The following is a 23325-nucleotide window of genomic DNA, read 5'->3' as shown; positions in this document are numbered from 1 at the left end:
AGCATCTGATCCTGTAATTGTACTTAGTGAAAAAGAATGAAGTATTTATGAAGTACAATAGAAGAGAATTTTTCTTTTCTACCCAATCCCTGAGATAACTGTTTGACATCCATCATCTTAAGAAATTTTTCATGAATTATTCTAAAGCAATTAAGAAATGCCCATTTTATTTCAATTCTCACACTTAATTTAAAAAGTAATTATTTAGTAAAATAACTAAATATTAAAAATAATTTGTTAAGTACTTTTGCAGCCAAAAACTTTATATTGTATCTATCTTAAGGACCTCATGGGTGGGGAAGATCAGATCACTAAGTAGTGCTTGTAGAGTGGGATCTATAATTTCAAACGCTTTTAACATTCTTCATCAGTGACTTTTAGTCACTTGCTATACATCAACACCAATTTCTATTAATCACCACCCAATCCATAACCAAATGAGAAAACGAGATTATGCATTTGGTCATAAAATATTAATGAAGAATTCTAAAAGTGACAAAATGGTCTGTTTTTGATTTGTCTACAAATCAAAGCAAGCAAGTCTGTTTTACATAAATGGCTTTTTTACAAATTTGAAATGTGAATATATTTTATTTTTTTTCCCAGTGAGTACACAATACACAATTCTTTGACAATACTATTAACCAATTTTATGCCAATTTCTTTTCTGATCTAACAACATCAAAGGAAACACATTAAGATTTTGGACGCTGTTTTGTGACTTAAACAAACTACAATTAAAAAAAAATCCATCTATAAAACAAAGTATAAAAAGTCTACCCACGGCCACAAAATCCCTTATCTTGCAACACTTTAAAGTCACAATAAATGGTTTTGAAAAGTATGAGATCAGAAAAATTAGTAAATTGAACTTCGTTAAAAAAGTATGGTGTTTCCTTTGAAGTACATATTCAAAGAGAAGCAAAAGAAAAGTTAACTTCACCTCTAAGATAATGTGGAAAGGCATGTTGCTTTACACCAATTCTTGTCAAGTAATTCTATAAATACAGAATACAGAAGCAGGTGAACAAATTAGTGAATGTTATGGTTCTGCATATCTTTAATACTGACACACCATCACTTTCCAGTGGAGAAGATAAACCATAGTTTAGAGCTTCTTCGTATTATAAGTTGTCAACGGGCAATTACATAACTTTGTTGAATAGAAATCTGGAGGTGTTCTATTAAACTCATACAAACTTTCAACTCAAAACCCTTTGAAAGTATATTTAAATAGAGCAGTAGGCTATGACATAGAACACCATTTAATATTTTGTTACCCCGAGAAAATCAACTTGCGATGTTTTTACTTCCCTTTGATTACAGGTTATTGTAAATGCTGGTCTTCATTTTCCTATACTTGCCATTGAACTGGATTCAAATCCTATGAAGAAATCAGTTGTTTTCATATCCCCGTACTTTAAATTCAGCCTGGGGGAGAATTGGAGAATGGGAAGCACCACTCTGCTTGCCTACACTGAGGAATACATGAATTGGATACTAATTCGGCCGCTGCCCCCAATGCAGACCATGTGTGTTAAGAATGGAGCTATTCTCGTGTAGGGCATGATGACACAGCAGGGTTGCCTGTGAGGGCAAGATGAGATTACATTCTCCTACCTAGACTTCCTTCTGACAGCTTAGGCAGGCCTTTGTTTAGACCTGCACAAGAGTGAGTTCTGTGCACTTCCAGTCATTTAACTGGCTTCCAAATGAAAAAAAAAAAAACGTGGTAGCTCTCATGACATTCTGACTTACACTTACTGGAAGTTTTTTATGTATAGCAAGGTGACAAAGGCTTTGATTTTTTGTAGTCTTCCTGAATTCAAATGGGTAGCCACAGTATTTTTTCTTGCTTTATATCTACAGGAGGAGAATATTTTGGGTGCAATATTAGCCAATTAATCTAAAACTAGACTGAACAGAGAATGTGATCTATTGTAAAAGAACATTCCAAGGAATCATAAGGCGACATACTCTAACCAAAACAGTTAATTTTTATGAACTGAAGGTATGATACTATGCCCTGGATTACTCCAGAAGCCACATAAACATACTCTGTTTTGAAATCTTTATTAGCCACATACACCTGCCAGTTACCAGGGGTAAAAGTCTATGTGTAGTATCTGTAATGAATTAAAGTTTCAGGCTAACTTGGGTTATAGAGGAGCATGAAGCATAAAGAAGGAACCGAAAAATGAACAAAAATTTGCATTTAAATAGAAAGAGATGAAGTAGGGGATTGCATAAATAAAAAACTAAATTCTTCACATCCTACAGTTGCATATAGGTATGTATTCATTCTTCACAGAAACATCTCATCATCCCCAGTCTCTCTGTCTCAGAGAAATCAAACTGCATTAAAATTCAGGCACTGATGGTAGAAAGATAACAAAGGGAATAATAAGTGTGTCTCAGAATTCTTTTTCTCTTCAGTGTAGAAATGAACTACATGGGACCAAGAAGATGTAGGGGGCCCATAAAGAACAGTATGTTCCTCTACTCTTGCCTGCATTGGTGCAGCCTTAGGGAACAAAAAGATGGAAACATTTAACTGGTTCCTCCCTTTGCTATAACAGTATGATACACAGTTGGTGACTGAGCTAGTAATGCACGGAGTATGAACTGTCGTTCAAACTGGTCCCATATTTTAGAATTGATCTTAACCATCCTAGTGAATATTTTTCAAAGTACCAACTACTGAACATATCATAGGACAAACATGAGAAAGCATAACTAGAAATATAATTTACAATTGTGTAGGTAGCACATGGAAAAATGTCACAAGTGGGAATTTCAGGAAATTTCTCTTCTACTTGACTGATTGACTATACATGTACAGTAGCTAATATACATTTCAAAGTCATCTTCATTTGGATGATACATAACTGATGTTCAGGAACTTCTGGTTCTCAAAGTCGTAAAAACAAATGAGGCAGGACACTGTTATTAATGTCCACTTATGAGGTTTGGTTTTATTTAAAAAGTGTATAAACATGCATTGTTCTTCTTTAAAATTATTCTTTTCGACTTACTCATTCAAAATGGGTCAAAGATTTTTTAGTTGGTAGCCAATTTCTGAGAATGAACCATAAAAGATTTATTCCAATAAATCTACTTACTGTGAACTGAACATACTCTGAACACTGCTTTTTAAGCACTTACAATTTGGCTATACATTTGGTGGCATAAACTTCACTTCTTAATCAAATGAAACACAAAGTTGCAAATAGACTGCATTATTTTTAAAAAGTCATGAATTTAAGTGATGCAGCTCTATCCTCTAGCATGTACTGTACATGTATTAGAAAGATGAAACAAGATATTGCAATAAGAGTTTTTGTATTTGGAAGCAGCCCAAATATGTCCTAATAATAAACTGCCTCTTTAACTATTTGCTAGATATTCTAGAGTTCATTTTGTTTCCTTGGGGAACTTCATATTATATTCTGACTTAATGAGTTGGAGAGATTAGTTATGGTAATTCAGACAATGCTTTTTTAAAAAACTGTAATATAAATACAGCTCTTGTGAAACACACTAATTTCATTTTGCTTGTTGTAATTCTGAGACAGGTCAATTACAATGATAGGTAAAGTTGTTTCTAAACATAACTTTAATTTCCTTTTTTTAAAAAGCAAGTTAAGTACATCATTGCTACCTGTATATTTTAATGCCTATTCAGTTTTAGGACTTCAGCTTCCTTCTTTTGACCCCTGTTCTTATCAATAGTAAAAGCCACGTAACTGCTTTTCTTTTTTTTTTTATTATTATTGACTCAGTCCCTGATGTTCAAAGAAGACTTAGCCAACATCACTGTTACTTTGCATCTTCCTATTTCTACATCCCAACTGAAACCCCCCTAATGTCATTGGTTACAACCAGCATTATCCAACCTAGCTTACAGTACAGAAACTCCCTTCACATTCAGTCTTTTTCTTCATGTCACGAGGAGTAGAGATTTGTGCTTATCACCAAATAAAATTGCAGTGCAAAATTTAAACATAAAAGTTACACAATTAAAAGTTAATATATGGCACCACAGCCTATTAATTCACATATAGTACAACAGACCAATAAGAACAGACAATAATATGAACAGAGCTAAAAAGAGTGAGCTTGCATAGCAATGCACAAAAGAAATTATATACAGAGGAAAATCCTTTTCTTCCTGGAGGGCGAGCTTTGTTTTCTTTCTTTTTTATATACTCCTGACAAGAAAGAGTTAAGGTGGGTGGTGTACTTAAGAGAAGAACACAAGTAGAATATCTGTGGGATATGTGTGGCTGTGTCTTTACATTGCATTTACAGTTCTTTTAATAGTACATAAATAAAGAAATTGTTCATTGCACTGTTTAGTGTTATCACTTCCATGAGTTCAGACCTGATGGTCTTTCAGAGCAGCTTTGCATGTCTCCTCTCAGTTACTCTGTGAAGAGATTAAAAAAAACAAAAAAAACAAAACAGAAATAAGTTTACATTTAAATTAAGTATTCTGCATCTTGATCAGCATAACAAAAGCAAGGCAAACAGATAACAGATGAAGATGACATCTTGGATTTTGTTAGGTTGTGAATTTACAAATTTTTGCTTATGGAAAGGGAAAGACAAAGAACGTTGTAAAATTTCGAGACTTAAAATCCAAGTAAATTATTTTTATATTTCGTATGAGCCTATAATTACTCCCATATAATAGTTACAGTAAAATCCAAGTAGTCCTGAATCAAATTAAAATGATAAACACATCTTAATTATAATCAGATTAGTAATAGGTAACAATAATAATTCCCATTAATTAAAATGAAAGAAATTTAGTTTTGAAAGTACTTTCAGCTTTCATTATCTTATGGCATTCCCCAGTCTGAGCATCAGAGTAATGTGAGCATAAGAGTAATGCAATGCTTTTGATAAGGGCATAGAGTCAGGAAGGCAGTTTCCTTTCTTTTTGCACAGAACCAGAGAAGGTTGAGAAGATTGGAATTCAGGGCTATTCCTTCAGATAAACTGAATTCAAGGAAGCAGTTGAAAATATAATACTGACACTGGTTAGTGAAACTGGTAACTTTCATGATGCAATGAACACAAAGAATTCAATGCTTTTTACTGTGTGTGACAAACTGTGACATCCTCTCTTTCTCTAGTATTTTATACTTAAAAAGTAGTTTAATTATATTAACTACCAATGCCAGTTCTTTAAAAGAGAAATTTATATGTTACTGAAATCAAAGTACTACAAATGAACTAAAATCAATGATGAACTTTTCAAGGCTGACTTCCTAAATGTACGAAATAAAAAAATGAAGAGCGACTAGGGGATGAGGAATTCCCAAGAAGGTTCTTTAAACCTACCAACAAGCCAATATTTTCCTATTGTGCTCAGTTAAACAGGCAAAGAAAACTACAAAAAAAACTATATTTAATTAACATGTAAGTATTAACATTAATTGCCTAACTTCTATAATTTCTGTACAGAAAAATCCAAGCTTGAGACAGAAGAAATGTTTATTTGACTGATAGAAACAGCAATGGTCTTTATTATAACCAAACCTGCTCAAAATCATAATTCAATTTTTTCTCATTGTAAAGCGAGCTTTCTACAATTTTGAAATTTGTTTACTGTGGCAGTGTTATTGATAAGATTCAGGACATACTTCAAAATATGGTAACTTAGCATACTAAATATCTTAGAGTGAGGGAGTTTGAAAAAATTAGCAGAAGCATAAAGAGCACTCTGACCTCTCCCACCTCACCCTTCCCTGAAGGATGATGATAAAATCTATGCGACAGATACCTGCCCTGTACCAAGAGGAGAGAAGATACTCTTGTCAAAACCTTGTTAAACTAACTCGTAGTTACTTCGTCACCCTTTACTACCCCCAGCCCAAACCTCTTTTTAAATTCTCACACATTTACTGTTTCTTTGTCTAATGGAGCAAAAAGTTGACTGCTCTGGTCCCTTCTTTGAGTCTTCATTCTCTTGTGAAGGCTCCCATGTTCATGTAAAAATTCAATAAAATTTGTATGCTTTTTTTTTTCCCCTGTTAATCCCTCTCATCAGTTTGGTTTTCAGACCCAGTCAGATATTCTAAGAGGGTCAAGGAAAACATTTTTCTCTCTTACGCTATGGGCCCAGTTTTCTTTCTGAATCACCACAGCCTTTTAAATGCCCTAAGGCACTTACATAATTCACCTGTAAACTGTCCTTGACTACTTGAGCCCACATATCCTATGTCAAGAAGGTCGCTGGCATTGCGCTGGTGGCTTCCCCTCAAAGCATCGGCTTTCCTAGGTCCAGTGGATCCCTTAGAAGAAGCCGTTCCTGACGAGCTGTGACCCCCTGGAGATGGGAAATTGGGCTTGCTGTAGGGCACCAGTGTCTCCTCTGAAAAAAAGGGAACGCAATGGGCTTAGGTGAACAGTTACACAGAGGCAAAACAAATTTAGCTTTAAGCTCAAGCTAGGCTTTTTTATCATTTCACTCTTTAGTAAAATCAAGAAGAATTTAACAAGACCCAGATATTAAAGGAATTTCTATGTGCAGGCAATATTTCCTACAACAGGAACTGAGGCAGGATTAAATTAAAAGAGATCTTGGGATACGTATATATCGTCATGTATTATTTGCAAAATTTAAATTCATTATAAAAGAGATTTGCATATAATGACTGTAATGTTTGACAAAATCTTCTCTGAAAATAATTTCTGGGTTCAATGGGGCTGAAATTTAATTTTTTCATTAAGATGGAAGGAACATGGTTTTTGTCTTAAATTATGGCAACATTTTCTCAATTTAGATAAAGATCTATACGTTAGTTAATAAACTAAGCTTCTTAAATTTCTATTGCTTCACTGAACAGAAATACACTATTTGAAAAGCTGTTTTATTTCCTTAAAAGAAAAAGAGAAACTCATTCATTTTAATAATTAACGTTTCTATCCTTTTTATGTACCATCTCTCTAAAAATAATCCATGATGTGCATTTGCTATTGTTGCTAAGTCACTTCAGTCGTGTCTGACTCTGTGACACCATAGACGGCAGCCCACCAGGCTCCCCCGTCCCTGGGATTCTCCAGGCAAGAACACTGGAGTGGGTTGCCATTTCCTTCTCCAATGCATGAAAGTGAAAAGTGAAAGGGAAGTCGCTCAGTCGTGTCTGACTCTTAGCGACCCTGTGGACTGCAGCCTACCAGGCTCCTCCGTCCATGGGATTTTCGAGGCAAGAGTACTAGAGTGGGGTGCCATTGCCTTTCCTAAATACTTAATACTTTGAAATGCTACTGTTTCTCTCTCTCTTTTTCCTCTTTCTTCTTTCATTTATCCCCCATCTCTCTTCCTCTCCACCCCTGTGTTTCTTCTCTCTTTCCAGGTATGAGTTATCAAAAACATGCTAACTGGATTTAGCATTTCTCTTCTTAGATAGCTTTAATGACAAGGATCACATGATTTTTCTTTTGCAGCCTTAATGATGTAAGCTTCCTAAATGTTCCATTAAATCTAGATATTAATATTATCATCTTTTGGCTTTTTCCTAACTATATTTCAAGCTAAAACTTTAAGCACCAAGTTGTGACAAAATATAATTATTGAAAATGCATGAGTAGAGGACATATCCAGAAAAGACTGAGTCCAAATAAATAAAAGAATGTGTAAGGAAACTTTCATGTGTGTGTGTGTATGTAAGGTTTAATACTCAATGAATTCTGAAATAAGAAGAGATGTTACAGAAATGATTTCTATAACTGGTTAAATGTACCTCCACCAAAAAAAAAAAAAAATCCAACTGCAAATGATGAAACTTATTTTGTGACATTTCCAGCAAGCTTGATTTATAAGCAAAAACATTTCCCATTGAAGTGCTAATAATCAACTCAATTTAATCAGTTGGAAAAGTGCAGGTGCCAGTTTAACCTTTTCTAATATGAGAATTCTGTGATTGTCTGTTTACTTGCAACTTTGTTATTTCCATTAATTTACTAATTTGACTGAAGTGAGTTCTCTACAAATGACTAGTTACTTCAGTCAAAATGGACGAATTGGTTGAAGCAGAGATTCAACTGATACTAAAGATGAAGTTTAGTGGTCTTAAAAGTACTCAATACTAACAAAAATGGCAAAAAAAAAAAAAAAAAAAAAATCAAATGGTTTCCTGAGCATTACCGATGAAGCCGGGATGTGTCTTGGGCTCAAAGACCCTATGCAGAGGTTAACTTGAGGAAGGACCCCTACTGGACTCAGCCTTAAGGGATGCGCAGGTGAGCTTTGCTGTGAATTCCAACTTCAATTAGTGATTCAAGGCAAATTCATTTCAGATGCCCTTAAACAACTGGCATTTCCAAAATACCTGGTAGAAAAAAAAGGTCAAAGTCCACACTTTCTTGGGACTGTGCAGAACACACCTGGTCCGACACCTTGTTTGTGGAGGGCTTTCCGTATGTCTTCTGGGCGTTCAGTGGAGTTTATCCATTCCTGGGTTTGTCGCTGCCACTCTAGGGATGTTTTAGCTGGACAATCCAAAGAGCTCTTTGTGTCTTCTAAGTTGGCTGCTTGCTGTCTCTCCAGAGAGCTTCCTTTTCTCTCTGTTGAATTTTCCACGTTACCAGCATGCTGGCTCGAGCCTATCTGCTGCCTTAAACCCTGACCTGGAGGGGGATCTGGTGGTGGTGGAAGATCTAAAAATTTTGAATAATGTTTAGAATAAACTAAAATGTAATAAAAAAAATACAGGTTTTAATTCAAGATGAAGAAAAAAGAAAAACGTAGCCCTCCTAAAGGTATCACCCATACAAAATAAATTTTGGAGAGGAAAGTTCAGTTATTTATTTCTGAAATGGATATTATTGATCTCTTTGCTATCTTTTGATCACAGTGCCTTTGAAATAAAATTAACCGATTTTCTCCAACTATTGTACATGGTGAGTGTTTTCCATTGCACATGAAGGCTGATGTTCAAGGTGTAAAGGACAGTTTATGATTTCTCCATCTTTAATCCATTCCCCACTGCCACCTCCCTAAAGTAGAATACTAGGACACAAAACAACTAGAAATTCTAGCAGCTGTGTTAATAAAAGACCCTGGAAGAATAAAAGCTGCCCTGTCAATCTCCCTAGGAAATGTTGCCCTCGGGAAATTAAGAACTGTATGCTGTATCATACAAGCATATGACTCCTCTTATTCATGTATGTGGCACATTCAGCAACAGTCAAAGTGTTAAGCTAACATTTATTAAATGCAATTAACATTCTGCCTGACAACCAATTCTAGCTGTTCGTTTCATGAGTTAGCTAATGAGTTACAACTAATATATTATAATCTTCCAATGTATTAATTTTAATAAGTAATAACCAATGTTCAGATTTTAGATAGAATATGCTTCATGGTACTAGAGAAGGCAATGCATCATGAAAAACTGAGATGTAGTGGAATAAATCATTTTTCATAAAAGTGCTTTACATTACATATATGAAAAAAGTTCAAATACCTAGCTAATTTTTCATTTTTCTCTTATTAGCTTGTTAGACCATGACACTTTTATAGTTTAAATGTCTTCAATTGTGAAATCATAGTCGCTTTTTTTCATATTTCTTTAAGTATTATAGTTCTATTATATAATGTATACTGTTATACTAGTCCTACACTAATATTACTTTGCTGAAGATTTTGAGATCTCCTAAACATTCTAACATTCCTTTGGATTATTTCCTCCTCATTTTTCTGGAATGTTGTTGTAAACTTCTTTGTTCATCCTTAGAGTATCAACAGCTATATTATTTGTTCAATTATCAATTTGTTCAAGATCAATTATTATGGACAATATATATACTTGTATCATTAATAGAGGATAATGTATATAACATAGATAATTATTTCCCATGCCATCTTAGCAATGGTGCACTTGTTTCTAATGATACTGTTCATGAAATTCCAAAGGAAAAAGTATAAATTTCTTGTGTACACAAGATAGTTTCTTTAAGGAAGGCTAAGTTGCTCCTTTAAAAGACTTTCTTAGGAAGCTTCATATTCTCCTTTATGAGCAAACTAATATTGACCCTCATTGAACTGACAATGAAAATCTCCTCAGGATTTATTTGGGGAGTTCCTACATTGGCGCAGCATTCCCAGTTCTTATGTACATCATCTTGTTAGATTATGAATTATTAATTATTGAAGGGAACTTGGTTTCTATCTGGGAGAACAGAGTTGCAATTGGAACATTTCTTCCAAAATGAAAAGCTAATCCAATATTGAGAGATCTGTTTGTTGAATAATTCACCAATGAGTTTGGTGCTTCCTCTATACTCAATACTGATTTCCTTCAGTTTGTATTATTATAAATGCAAATTAATTATTTTACATGAGTTATTGGACTTAAGACTGCCAGTTGGGGGGAAATTATTACATTTGCTTCTAAAATAACATATCTTTGTCATTGATTTTTATTCTCCATCAGAGCAGCTTAATTTTTAAAATGGCCAAAATGGCATCTGCTTATGCTAGCTAAAATTCTGATTACTATTTAATTTAACCTGAAATTATATGGCTACATAATTAAGTAATATCCTTGGAGTTTGTATAGTCTAAGATGAAAGAACACTGAAAGCACATTGAAATAAACAATTTGGAAAAAAGATGAGATTAAGAATGGCTGTGGAAAAAATGAAAGAATGTAATCAAATATGTTTACTTAAATTAAATTTATTATTCATTTCTCTGTTGATTCATTTCAACTAAATCAATTCACCAAAGAGACTCTTACTGGCCTACTGAGAATTTGCAATTGTCAGGCACAACAATCCAGTGATATGTGTGTCATTATTATACTCTTTTTTAGGTAAGAAAAATCGGCATAAAGAAATCAAATATCTCCAGCCTGGGTCTCTCTTTCCATGAACTCCAGATTCATCTTAAAGTAAATCCATATTGGAGAGTTTGGCTTTGATGTTTAGTAAGCATCTCAAATGTCACACCTGGAAACTGAGCTCTAGAATTTCCTGTGCAAAATGTTTCCTCCCTAATGTTCCTCATCTCAATTACTACAAGCTGGTCATAAGACTGGAGTAATCTTTGGATTCCCTGCTTTATACCTTTACTAATTTCATTAACCTGTGGGCTCTGCCTCCGAGTTTAGAATTCAACCTTTCTCATTGCTTCCACCGATTCTAGCTTGGCATGGATGTCAACCACCTATTCCCTACATTACCTATATAGTTTCTGTGTGATTCCACACAGATTCACATTCGGGCTATCTCAATATAGTATCCAGAATGGTTTGTTTTTAAATAAAAACATAAAGAAAATCTGTAACTCCCCTGCCTTATGCACACTCTCTCTCTCTCTCACACACACACACACACACACACACACATGCGCGTGCACACACCATTACTGTTTTCTCAAAGTAAAGAGCCAATGTCCTTACAGAGGCTTATAGGGTCTTCAGAAAGATGGTCCTCACTTACTTGTCTGACTTCACACTCATTTTGTTGCTCTCTCTGCTTCAGCTACAGTCCATGGGGTCACAGACATGACCGAGTGACTGAGCACACACACTGCTTCAGTCACACTGTTCCTCTTCCTTTTAATTAAATACTTCAGGATTCCACTCACTGTTCTCATTTCCTGGAATGACTTTTCCTCAGATATAAGCATTGCTCTTTCTCTTGTAATCTTCCAATCTTTTCTCAAATGTCATCTTCTTGGTAAGGCCTCCCCTGAGCTCTCTACATTAAAAATATCTCCCCCATGTCTATAGTTCTCAACTTCCTTCCTATGTTTTGTTTTCTCCATGACACCACCATCTTGTATATCCTTATTTTTCACTTTTATATATATGTTGGTCTTTACCTATCTTCCCTCACTAGAATGTAAGCTACAGGAGGCCAGGGATTTTGTCTGTATAGTTCCCACTGTGCCTGTCATTTGGTAGGAGCTTAATAAATATTTGAATGAACAGATTTATGAATGAATAGATTAATGAATAGAATAATGACTCATTTGCTCAATGGTCAAAGTTATTCCATGGCAGAGCTGGGAAAGAGCCCTTTCTCTGAAGAGACATTAGGATGAGGGGAGGACAGGCTGGAAGGTGACAATTTAGGGAAAAAAGGCTGACAGAGACCTTGCCTCCTTTGTTCAGCATTGGTCAATGTATTCACTTTAAAGGATATTCTTTGGTTTATGCAAATGGAATAGATGATTTGCACTGAACAATGCCTACTTAGGTGAGCCTTTATCCAAGGGGGAAGAACATTTCTTAATATGTGTGTGGGTTTTTGCATAGTCTTGGAAGCAGAGACTGATACTGCCTCAATAATAATATTCCTGCTCCAGTGGTTAGTTTGATGCCATGTGACAGAGTTCCTGTCCAAGAAGGAGTGAATGTACCGCCTGTGGGACAAGCCATCATCTCATCTAGTTGCTCACTTGTGCCCAGCTCTTTGAGACTCCACGGTCCACCAGGTTCCTCTGTCCATGGGATTCTCCAAGCAAGAATACTGGAGTGGGTTGCTAGTTCCTTCTCCAGGGGATCTTCCCAACCTAGCATTTGAACCTGGGTCTCCCACATTGCAGGCAGATTCTTCACCATCTGAGTCACTGACTAGCCATAGAACATTCCAGATAATCACTTATGCTCTGTCTTCCCTCACTCAGAAACCAGGAAGGCCCCATCTTGGAAATAACGGGGTATCAATATTTAAGCAAACATCTTTACAACTTCGAGGAGAGCCACCTGACCTTTATAAATCACCATGTCTGTGAGAAATAAACTCTTACCATGCTAAGCCACTGAGGGGATAGAAGCTGTTTGGTACAGCAGCCATCAATAGTTACCCTGATTAATATATTCATAAACACTGTTGTAAAATCTATAATGCAAAAATTTTACTGTAAAAGATCTGTACATTAAGTGCTACTAAACTTCCCCAAAAGAACAGTTTGATGTTACATACAAATCATATGAACTTATTACTGATGCATGGACTCATACCATATAAAAATTATGGCATAAACATCTGTGGTAAAATAATAGTATTCTTAAAGATGACCTGTAGAGTGCGATCCAAAATAAATCTTCTTTATCATACCTAAAATGTCTTTGGATCAAACACTTGTGAGCCAAAATATGCTTTGCAATATCAGTACTTTCAGAATGTATCTACTAATGACACATAATCCAAAATCTTTTTTGGAATGCTGGTAAATTTGAAAGTTTAGGAATCTATTTGTTTTTTGGAAATATAAGCAATATATCCATCATGCTTTAAACTAGGAGGTAGCTTACTTTAACTAGACATTCTGAAGAAAGCTTGCAAGGAAAATGTTTTAGGGAGAAAGAAAAGAGCTATTTTATTGATTTATATTTTACATCTTCCACATATTCTGGATATGATCTTCAAACATTTTGGAAAAGCCACAAAAAAATCCATATAGTGCCTGGATATTTCCCTCTCTCTCTTCATGACAGTCATAGCAGGAAAATCATACAAAATTATTAATGCTGAGATTTGTAATAGAATATCAGTGAGTAGTCCTTTGTACTTAGAAGGAATAAGATCAACACTATAGACTGCTTCAAGTGCTCAACTAATCTTCAGATCACTGGGGGCAGAAAGGAGGTGGTACACATTTTTGCTCACCACAGGATATCCACTTATCTAGAATCAAAATCTTGATTGTACCCTTACCGTGTATTCCACAGAAACACTTTCCAATGAAAACAAAGGAAGCAGGAAAGATAAGTAAACCTGAAGACTTTTAGACAAGTTATTTTGGGCTTTTAAAGTCTTCTTAGCATTATAGAATGACAAGAGAAAGCACAATGGAGACTGCCAGCTAAAGACCTACCCTCAAACCAATAAAGAGCAAATACTTCCTTTCCAAGGAAGCCTCATCCTGTCCTATAACGCTAAGTCTAAGAGACTGAGATGAGTGCCAAGAACTCAGTTACAGCTTCTCAAAGCTAACTGCATATTAGGTTCTCCAGTGGAGCTTTAAAAATACTTATGGCTGGTTTTCACCCCAGAACAATTAAATCAGAATCTCCAGGGTGTATTTTAAGAGTTCCCCAGATGGTTCTAACGTGCAGCCTGGCTAGGTTCATTCTTTCGATGTTTGGTAGTGCTATCTCAGGAAAAAGTTTGTGTGCTTAGCGGAGACAGTGTAGAGAAGGGGGAAGAAATTTACCTTTTGGTCTGACATTATACTGGGCTCTTTACATATATTATCTTACATATTCCTTAGGATAAAACTTCAGTGTAAATACTTTTTTCCCCTTTATTTAAACATATGATAATTAAGTTGAAAACAGAGTTGATGAACTATTCATTATTGAAAAAGGATGTCTTCCAATAATATTTTGGTTCCTGAAACTAGCAGTACGCAAAGACTGGAGGCTGTATATAAGTGAAAAAATTGAAATAAATCAGCAAGCTATGGGCCAAAGTAAGCCATTGTCTGTTTTGTCAACGAAGTTTTATTGGAAATCAGTTATATCCATTCATTTACGTTTTTCTATAGCTGCAGAGACACTACAATGGTAGTGTTAAGTAGTCTTGATAGAGATTGTTTGGCTTGGCTAAAGCCAAATCTATTTACTATCTGGACTTCTCAGAAAAAGTTTACTGACCCATCAACCAGATGGTCTATTAGCCCCGAAATTCATGAAATTTAAAAATTCATAAACTGGAAATCACAGTCTTTTTCAAAAGTGATTCCATCTAAGATATCTTAATTCAGCTTCAAAAACGATTTGACAACAAGGCGACTGCACATGCTACTTATGTTTTCTTCCTTAATCTTAAAAAGGAATGGTCGTTAGAAAGCACTAACGGAAAAATGCCAGACCAGCAGAAAAATCAACATTGTCAAGCAGGATGGCATATATTTCTTGGGGTTGGATAATTAGGAATAAATCCAGATTGTTCAAGAAAAGGGGGTGTTTTATTGAAACAAGACCACACTGCCAGGTGTTCAGCCTGGTCACATAACAAGGTGATACCTGATCTACCATCGTGTCTTGAAGCTAAGTTAATGACTTCACAGAACATGTCTCTTCAGTTAGGAGACCAGAGAGAAGAAAACAAACCTACCATCTGTCATTCCTTCCCTTCGGTGAGGCAATGCTGGTTGCGGGTCCACTCGCCCGCCCTTGTGTTTTTTAGTGGGCCGAGGCCTCTGACTTTGACTCAGGGCTGCACTGGTGTTACTGTCCGTAGAAAATGGGCTGGTTGGTCGAGGTCTTTGAGAGGAGGTAAAGGCTTTACCTAGAAAGTAAACAAAGGGAACGAGATATAGAGAATGTTATTATAAGAGACTGATTCTGTCTTGTATTTCTGCTCTAAGACTAACTTCTAAAGCTGCCTGGAGATGTCATTTGAAGATACAAAATACTGGTCCATCTCCATAGAAAAAAATATGCCCTCTTGCATTTTTTGGGTCCAGTTTTTATAACCAATATACTACCCACTGAAAAATGCAAACAAATGAATATGAAACAAGTCCACCACCAATCAATATTCCTTGATTGTATTTTTATTTAACCTTGGCAATCTTAGTGACATTTTCATAGATACATGCAAATTTGTGCAGCTTTTACTCCTTAAAATTAAGAAAGCTTTTTCTGAAGTGAATTATGTACTGTCTTGTTTAATCAAATTTCACCCTTGGAATCTTACGAACTTTCTTTGAGCACAGAAACATTTCCTTTAGTAATTACATTTTAAATTTTACATGAAAGGTCTGCTCAGACACATATATTAAATTGACCTTACCACCCATACACATACACAATGAATTCTACTTCTTTTAGCAGAAACTCAATAACATTAGTGTACAGTATAGGATAAATAGCAGTTTAAAATCACCTTGTAAAATCACCAAAGTGCAATAGGTGTTTTCTGATGAATAGTACTCTATCTGAGCAGACTCCAAATTCTTATTGAAGAATGAAATGTGCTATGTCCTTTTCTTGTAGCTTAGTGTAATATGTCGGGAAATATATTGTGGCAAAAGGTTAACTAATAAATTTTCAACATCTTAGGGGTTTAATAATATGTTTATTATGGCCTGAGAAGGTTTATGTACATATATTTATTTTCTTGTGCATGTTTTCATTTCATTCAAAATTATTGTATGTAGTTACGTTTTAAGTCAATGTGACATGATACTGCCTAATGTTTTATTAGCTATTAGCATACATGCAAGAAATGTACTTATGCCTTCTAATTTATTAGTTTCCTCTCACTTTCTACTGCTCTGTTTAGAGCTATGCCACAGAAAGCACTCAGGCAACATAAAGTTTCTAACTTAGGCCTTATAAAGCAAGAAAACTCAAATAACTGTTACAGTACAACATATTTTAGTTCAGATGCTATATGAAAAATAAACGTCTGCAATGCCTGGGGAATCTTCCTTACTTTGTAGATACTTAGTGCATACTCAAAAGAGATAGTATAATGTTATATGGTGGTATAATTCAAAGAAAGTTCCCAAGACTCATTTTTATAACCTGAGAGTTTAGTGAAGGGTCAAAGTCATTTATCTTTACCTTACTATTTGAATACTATTAAGATTTCAAAAATGCATGTAGCATGTCATTAGTTTGTTTTGTAAGGCAGCTCAGTTTAATTCTTATACCAGAGTTTTCTGCTATGTGCATTTAAGACGTACACATAGTCATGTATTAATAACAGGATCATGCCAAAGCTATTTTGTTCAGTACAACAAATGACTACAAAATTTCTGATCTATTAATATAGTGAATCACATATTTATTTTCGAGTTAATAATAAAAATCCTGTAAAATTACATAATTGGTCTTTTATATTATTATTATTTATTATTTTCAGAAACCCAAATTAAATTGTGCTACAGAAAAATACACAAGTAATCATCATTTTATTCAACTGGCAAATGCAGTGGGTCTATTTTTCATTAGCATCCTTTAAAACAAATAATAAATTATTGGATTAAAATCTTAACAGCCAAACAACTACTAAGACCATCAGCCATTTGAACTGTTAGACTGTTCAGACCCATTCCCTCAGACCCATTCCCCCCATGCTGAGAAAGCCTTCCCAGAAAATGCATTTGCAGAAAGAAACGGGGCAAAGGAAAGTAATGGAGATAAAAGCTGAATAATGTTAATCACTGGGTACATTATTGATTGTGTGAGAATTTTGCAAAGTGTGAGTTATTGAAAATTTAATGGCAATCTTAGTTGCAGCTTGGCTATAATAGAAGAAGGAAGCAGATTCCAGTTAATCAGTAGAGCTTAGAAGGGAAAGGGGAATAAAGGATGGAAGGCTGTGAAAGTTAAAAGTGAAAGTGAAAGTTGTGTCCTACTCTTTGTGACCCCATGGACTATACAGTCCATGGAATTCTCCAGGCCGGAATATTGGAGTGGGTAGCCTTTCCCCTCTCCAGGGGATCTTCCCAACCCAGGGATCAAATCCAGGTTTCCCACATTGCAGGAAGATTCTTTACCAGCTGAGCCACAAGGGAAGCCCAAGAATACTGGAGTGGGTAGCCTATCCCTTCTCCAGGGGAATCTTCCCAACCCAGGAATCGCACAAGGGTCTCCTGCATTGCAGGCAGATTCTTTACCAACTGAGCTATCCAGGAAGCCCTGGAAGGTGGTGAGTAGGAGCTTATTCTTAGCTCTGCAAGGGGAGTATCAGAAGAGAGTTCTGGTAATAACTGAGCATTCAGACTGTGTCCATGCAGATTAAAGAAAGCCCTGCAGTCAGACGCACTGAGAAGAAAGAACAGGAGGTCAATAGCTCATCGTTCAAGGAAAAGATTCTCTCATGCAAAGAGTGTTGACTCAGAGTCTACCAACCTGTTCTTGTAAGGCTGGTTCCATCCAGCCTAAAACCAGCTTTATCTGCTGCTGCCACCAGTGCTTGTGCAAAACTGCCGCTGGCAAAGATGGAACCATCTGAGGAGCTACCTACGCTAGATCTATGACTAGAAAACTTACGATCCTCATCAGATGCAGAGCCCCATCCATTTACCATTGAACCTAAAAACAAATGTAGTTGTCTAGTGAGTCGTAGGTATTGAACAGCTCATCGGCTTGTACACACTATACTAATGAACAAGTAGGATTCCTCCACTCCTCGCTCTTCCTGGAGGTAAACCTGGTTTCATCCAGATTTCTTCAGCCATGCGCAAACATCATCCACTTTTTAAACATTTCCAGTACAGAAGAATTAAGCTCACTTAAAACCTGCATCTGTTTGCAACCCTTGAATAAGACGTTTCCTATGACTCCATTCTGATGTTTTTCAAATTGCTACACAATTATTTTCTAAAAGAGAATTGCTATGTATATTCTAAGGCCTAGAATTCAAAGAATAACACTTTTATTGAAATAAAGTATAGCATATTTAAAGTCAACTTATCAAGAACTCATTTGAACAAATAGTGTGAATATATTTTGAATTTAATGTAGACTAGTGATAATTTTAGTGAAATGTACACTTGCTTACTGCAGAAGGGCTAGAATTATTTTCAGATTTTCAAATAAAAATTTGATTACTCAGGGAATAATAAAAACTAATAATAAACATGCATAAATAATATCAGAACAAATAGAATATAACAAAATATTTCTTTTCGTAAAGTTGTTATTATTTTCAAAGCTCAGTATGATTTCTTTGTTTTGCAATTACTTAAAGAGCTCTAGTTTTCTCTTTAATACTAATCTCCATTTTAGAAAATTAAACATTATAAAGAAAACCAGTGACATTAATATGGATTTTTCTACAAAGTGCAAAATGGCAACAGAGGGAAAGAATCATAGCTTTATGTGTAAAGAGTTGCAAAACACAGGCTACTAAGAAATGATACTTAATTTTAGCAAGTCATTTACATTTGTATCCTTTTTTATAGACCAAAGCACACTGAGACCGTACTCAATTGCTTAATAAAATTAATATTACAATATTTCAGTTGATGTACAATTAATATATGATACAATAAAGATACCAAGTGTTGCTTATCCCAAATTTTTAAAAAGAGACTTAAGTGCCATAGTCTTAGTCTCTTTTATGTGAATATGTATTTAATTTATTTAGAAATATTAACTAAGTTAATATTAGTTAATAGTATTAACTAATTAACTAAATTAGCTATTTACTAAATTAGTTAATATTAACTAATATTAACTTAGTTAATATTTCTAAATAAACCAAATACATATTCACATAAAAGAGACTAAGACTATGGCATTTAAGTGCCATAGATTTTTCCCCCTTTTTCTCTAACAGTTAAGAGACAACAGTATAATGTTGCCGTGATAAAGTCTTTGTACCTTTAGCTGAGGTGCCAGGATGCAATAACATGGGTTCATGCACTTTCAAGACACAGAAAGCAGAAACCAGAGGGGTTAGAAGGATCAGAGAAGTTAAAAGGGTGTTAAGTGTAGCAGGGAAAGATAGAGTTTTGATTCTATTTGCCAAAAGCACCGAGATGCACTTTTTCCTTTCCAAACAAATTCCCTAGACACAGGCCACTGCAAGGAAGCCAAGATAACACCAGCAATAGAGCCTCCTCTGAGAGAACTGTTTCTGAGTTAATCATCACAAGTCAAGGACCAACAGCCTAAATTGAAAGGAGAAATGATGCAATCAACTTTGCAATATAATGCTAGAGTAGGTAAGAAAAAACCAAAGTGATTCAACCAGTGATCACAAAAGAACATGAAACCCTAGAACTGAGGATATTTTCAAAACATAGGAAAACTCAGTCCTGGTCCTTCCTATGTCCTATTTTCAGTATTTCTAAATGTCTGCTGAATATCTGCAAATAAATCTGTGCCAACTAACTGAAACTCACTCTCCAAACAACCATCTCCTTTTCTATATCTCCAGTTTCATTCCTGATTTCCTTCTGGTCCCTTCTACCTTCCTCATTGTTGTATGAATCATTCTTTTCTGAAACATTGATCACATAATTCTGTTTGTCCATTCAAAGCCTTACTTAGTTTGTCAATACATATAAACACCAACTGAGGTGTTTGAGATCTGTCAATACCCAGCACAGCCTACCTTTCCAGTCCTATCCCTCTAAAAGCCTGTGCCTCGTTACCTCTCCTGCTTTCTCTCATTCCTTTGACACATCTCTAGATTGCTACTAACTCTAGTGCCCACCGCCAAACTTTGAAGTCCAAATCATCTCTTTTACCCCCCTGATTCTACTTCATCTTCAACCCTGTCCTAAGAGACTCAATCTCTTTACGTCCTGCGTTCTTTAAACAGTGCGCATACAATAGCATATCGTTATCTCTGAAATGGAGCAGACCGTTTGGTCCTTGTCCCCCATGTCCTCTGCCTGCCTTTTGTCTGTGGAAAAACTTTAGCCATAGGATAAGTTTAATCAGAGAAATGAGAAAATGCAAAAACAAAGGAAAACAGACAAAGGAAATCAAATAGTAATAGTTTAGTCATTAAGCATATTCAAGGACATTTAGTTCCTTTCAAGGGCTATAGATAACATCCTGAGTCATATCCTGTGAGCTGTCTTATAGATTCTGAACCCCCAGAATCTATAACCCCCACAAGGTGAAGAAGTTCACTACACGATGACCAGGCTGTAGCGAGGACATAAGCTGCCACAGTTCTAAGAACTGGCCTCAAGAAATGGGAACCAACTGACCCTGGAACTGAAAAGTAACTTCTTAAAACAATCAAGATGATGCTGGTCAGACCACTAATGACCAATTTCAAGATGATTGTCAGAGCTGACTGAAACACATGCTGTTTCTGCATGCTGCACCCTCTGACAGCCTATAAAAGGTCTTGCCCACTGATTATCAGTGGTGGGGAGTTGGCCTTTGGACAGGTGCCCACCTTCCTCTCCCCCAACCCTGCCATGCCAGTATGTAAAACAAAGCAAACCTTCCTTTCCACCAACCTGTCTTTTTACTGGCTTGCTGAGTGGCAAGCTGGACCCCACTTTTGATTACATCTCTACAAATTGGGCTTCCCAGGTGGTACAGTGGCAAATAATTTGCCTGCCAAAGTAGGAGATGCAAGAGAATCAGGTTCGATCCCTGGGTCAGGAAGATTCCCCTGGAGTAGGAAATGGCAACCCACTCCAGTATTCTTGCCTGGAAAATTCCTTGGACAGAGGAAATGGGGTGGCAAAGAGTCGGACATGACTGAGCAACTGAATACACACTATAAACTAGAATTTGTTGCATATGTTTTCTCTTCCAGACAATGGAACTCTGGAGATCAGGAACTACTTGTTATGCATTTTAATACCTCATGTACAGAGACATTGCACAGTAAAAATTCAATAAACATTTGCATACTGCATTAAATGTCTTCAATAGTTTTATTATTCGGTATAAATTCATATGTGATTTTATTCCATGTGTAATTTCCTAGCCTTGGCCTTATGTTAGTTACAGCCAGAACATACAGTAACTCCTAGAAAATTTATTAAATAAGGAGGATAAGGTCAGTCAACTCTTGTTGATGACTTGGACAATGAGGAAAAAGTGATGTAATGAGTCCTTCATATGATGATTTCCACATACAAATCTGATTTACCCATGATGGAAAGTAGGAAACCTCATCACCCCAAACTAAAAAGGCCCCAGCACCCTCAGCTTAGTATAGCTGAGTTTGCCTTCAAAACGGAGGGCAAGAAGCAAACAAATAAACAGAAGGTTATTGTTACCATCTTTCTAAATTCCATATATATGCAGAAGAAAAATTTTTCTGTCCCTCTTTGTTCCTGTTTTTTTGAGATATGGAGTATATATGATACATGCATATATATGTATATACCCATGATATATGGAGTGGGTACATTGTTGCAAATATGTTTAAGGAAAATTGGCAATATATTATGAATAAAAAAGTATATTATATATATTGAATTCCCTCCATATTGTAAAATTGTTAAAATTTAACGATTACTAATGTCACCTCTCTGTCGCCACCATTCTTTCTTTAGATTTAAATAGCAAAGATTATCTGAGGATTTATGTAAACTATTACCAAAAAGAAAAAGGACAATGATTATAAGAAAAGAAAAACAGTGATTCATCAATTAGAAAGTAAGCCATTTTTACTAGTGAAAGTCCACGCATTGCAACAAAGACCCTCTGCAGACAAAAAAAGAGAGAGAGAAAAGTAAGCCCTTTTTTTTACAATTGGTTTTCTTTCATAAATGTAAATATAACCATGAAAATTGAAACCAACACTAGGTAAAACAGCTAAGGTAGAGATTCTTCATAAATTACAAGCGATCCATACCAATCTGACATGTTATAGCCCCAAACATAATCAATACATATTTAAACATCTAATGAAAAATGAATCTGTGTCACATAGCCAGATTTATTTGTGTTTGCATCTTCCATCTTTCCAAATTTCTCAGGTTTCAAAATTGCTGAAAGCCAAAAAAAACTCTCAAATTTATTCAAGCTGTTAAAGAAGAACTGCCGATAGGACATTAAGTTGTTGCTCAAATGTTACTGAGCAGTAAAATACCATGATAGAGTGGCATCTTGCTGGGTCTCCATTACATCTTCAGCACTAAAATTAATTTATGATCAGTCATCAATTCATTTACATGTCATTTTGTGCTAAATCCTTCCTTGCTGATAGATGCTTATCCTTAGACCCATTAAGCTAAAGTGTATGCTTTATAATATGACCCTGCTAATTGTTGCATTACCATTTTTATGAGATACAAAAACTGGCTGTCCCCCATTTTTTTTAGGAAATATTTAATCCATGAATTCTTCCTATTTAGTACAATATATCTATCTGTTAAACACAATCTTCAGCTCTGAGTGTCTTTGAACACATCAATCCAAATACTGACCTCTGCCTAGATGTAGAAAAACATGTCTAATATTTAGAAGCTCTTTCACTCAAATGTATTGAATAATGCAATAATTCACCTACATTCCTCAGAGAAAGGAATGTATAATATAGACAGAAAGCAAAATAAGAAATTAAAAATATCTCTTCCTTGGGACCTATGACATCTGCTCATTTGATCTACTCAGATAAAAGTGGAATATATGATATTCCTCTTTTATCTATTAACTTTTGAAGTCTGTGTTTAATTTCTTTTAAACTACATCAGAGCTGTGGAGACTGTCTAAGAAAGTTATTTAATGATTTTTAGCATTCCCTCTGAAATTTCCCATTGTGAAAATATGTCCCTTAAGTTTTTGCAACAAAAGCAAAGCATCAGGTCATGCTTTTAAGTGGTCAGTTCTTTAAAAGCTGTGTGGTTGAGTAAGGCGGTGGGGCTGCGAGGTTTTGTTTTCAAAATAATCTGCTTTGAGACTTGCAGCA

The 23325-nt window shown here is 35.4% G+C and overlaps 1 protein-coding gene across 16 annotated transcripts in view; it reads right to left on the bottom strand.

Moving 5' to 3' along the window:
• Nucleotides 1–571: 571 nt before the first annotated feature.
• The window catches only part of ROBO2 (roundabout guidance receptor 2), a 1466835-nt gene continuing 1444081 nt past the window's right edge, over nucleotides 572–23325 (bottom strand). For 5 of the 16 annotated variants that reach the window (XM_027548934.1, XM_027549088.1, XM_027549334.1 and 2 more), the window contains 5 exons: nucleotides 17838–18020; nucleotides 15088–15261; nucleotides 8398–8670; nucleotides 6182–6382; nucleotides 572–4429 (listed from right to left, as the gene is read on the bottom strand). In XM_027548934.1, coding sequence (XP_027404735.1) covers nucleotides 4428–4429; nucleotides 6182–6382; nucleotides 8398–8670; nucleotides 15088–15261; nucleotides 17838–18020 — 833 coding nt within the window. In that variant the 3' untranslated portion in view covers nucleotides 572–4427. The remainder of the gene's footprint in view (nucleotides 4430–6181; nucleotides 6383–8397; nucleotides 8671–15087; nucleotides 15262–17837; nucleotides 18021–23325) is intronic. The other 11 variants (XM_027549752.1, XM_027549924.1, XM_027549414.1 and 8 more) reach the window with 8 other exon arrangements.

The sequence above is a fragment of the Bos indicus x Bos taurus genome, chromosome 1 (genome assembly GCF_003369695.1).
Source record: "Bos indicus x Bos taurus breed Angus x Brahman F1 hybrid chromosome 1, Bos_hybrid_MaternalHap_v2.0, whole genome shotgun sequence".
NCBI lineage: Eukaryota > Metazoa > Chordata > Mammalia > Artiodactyla > Bovidae > Bos > Bos indicus x Bos taurus.
This window is presented reverse-complemented; position numbering and strand designations above follow the sequence as displayed.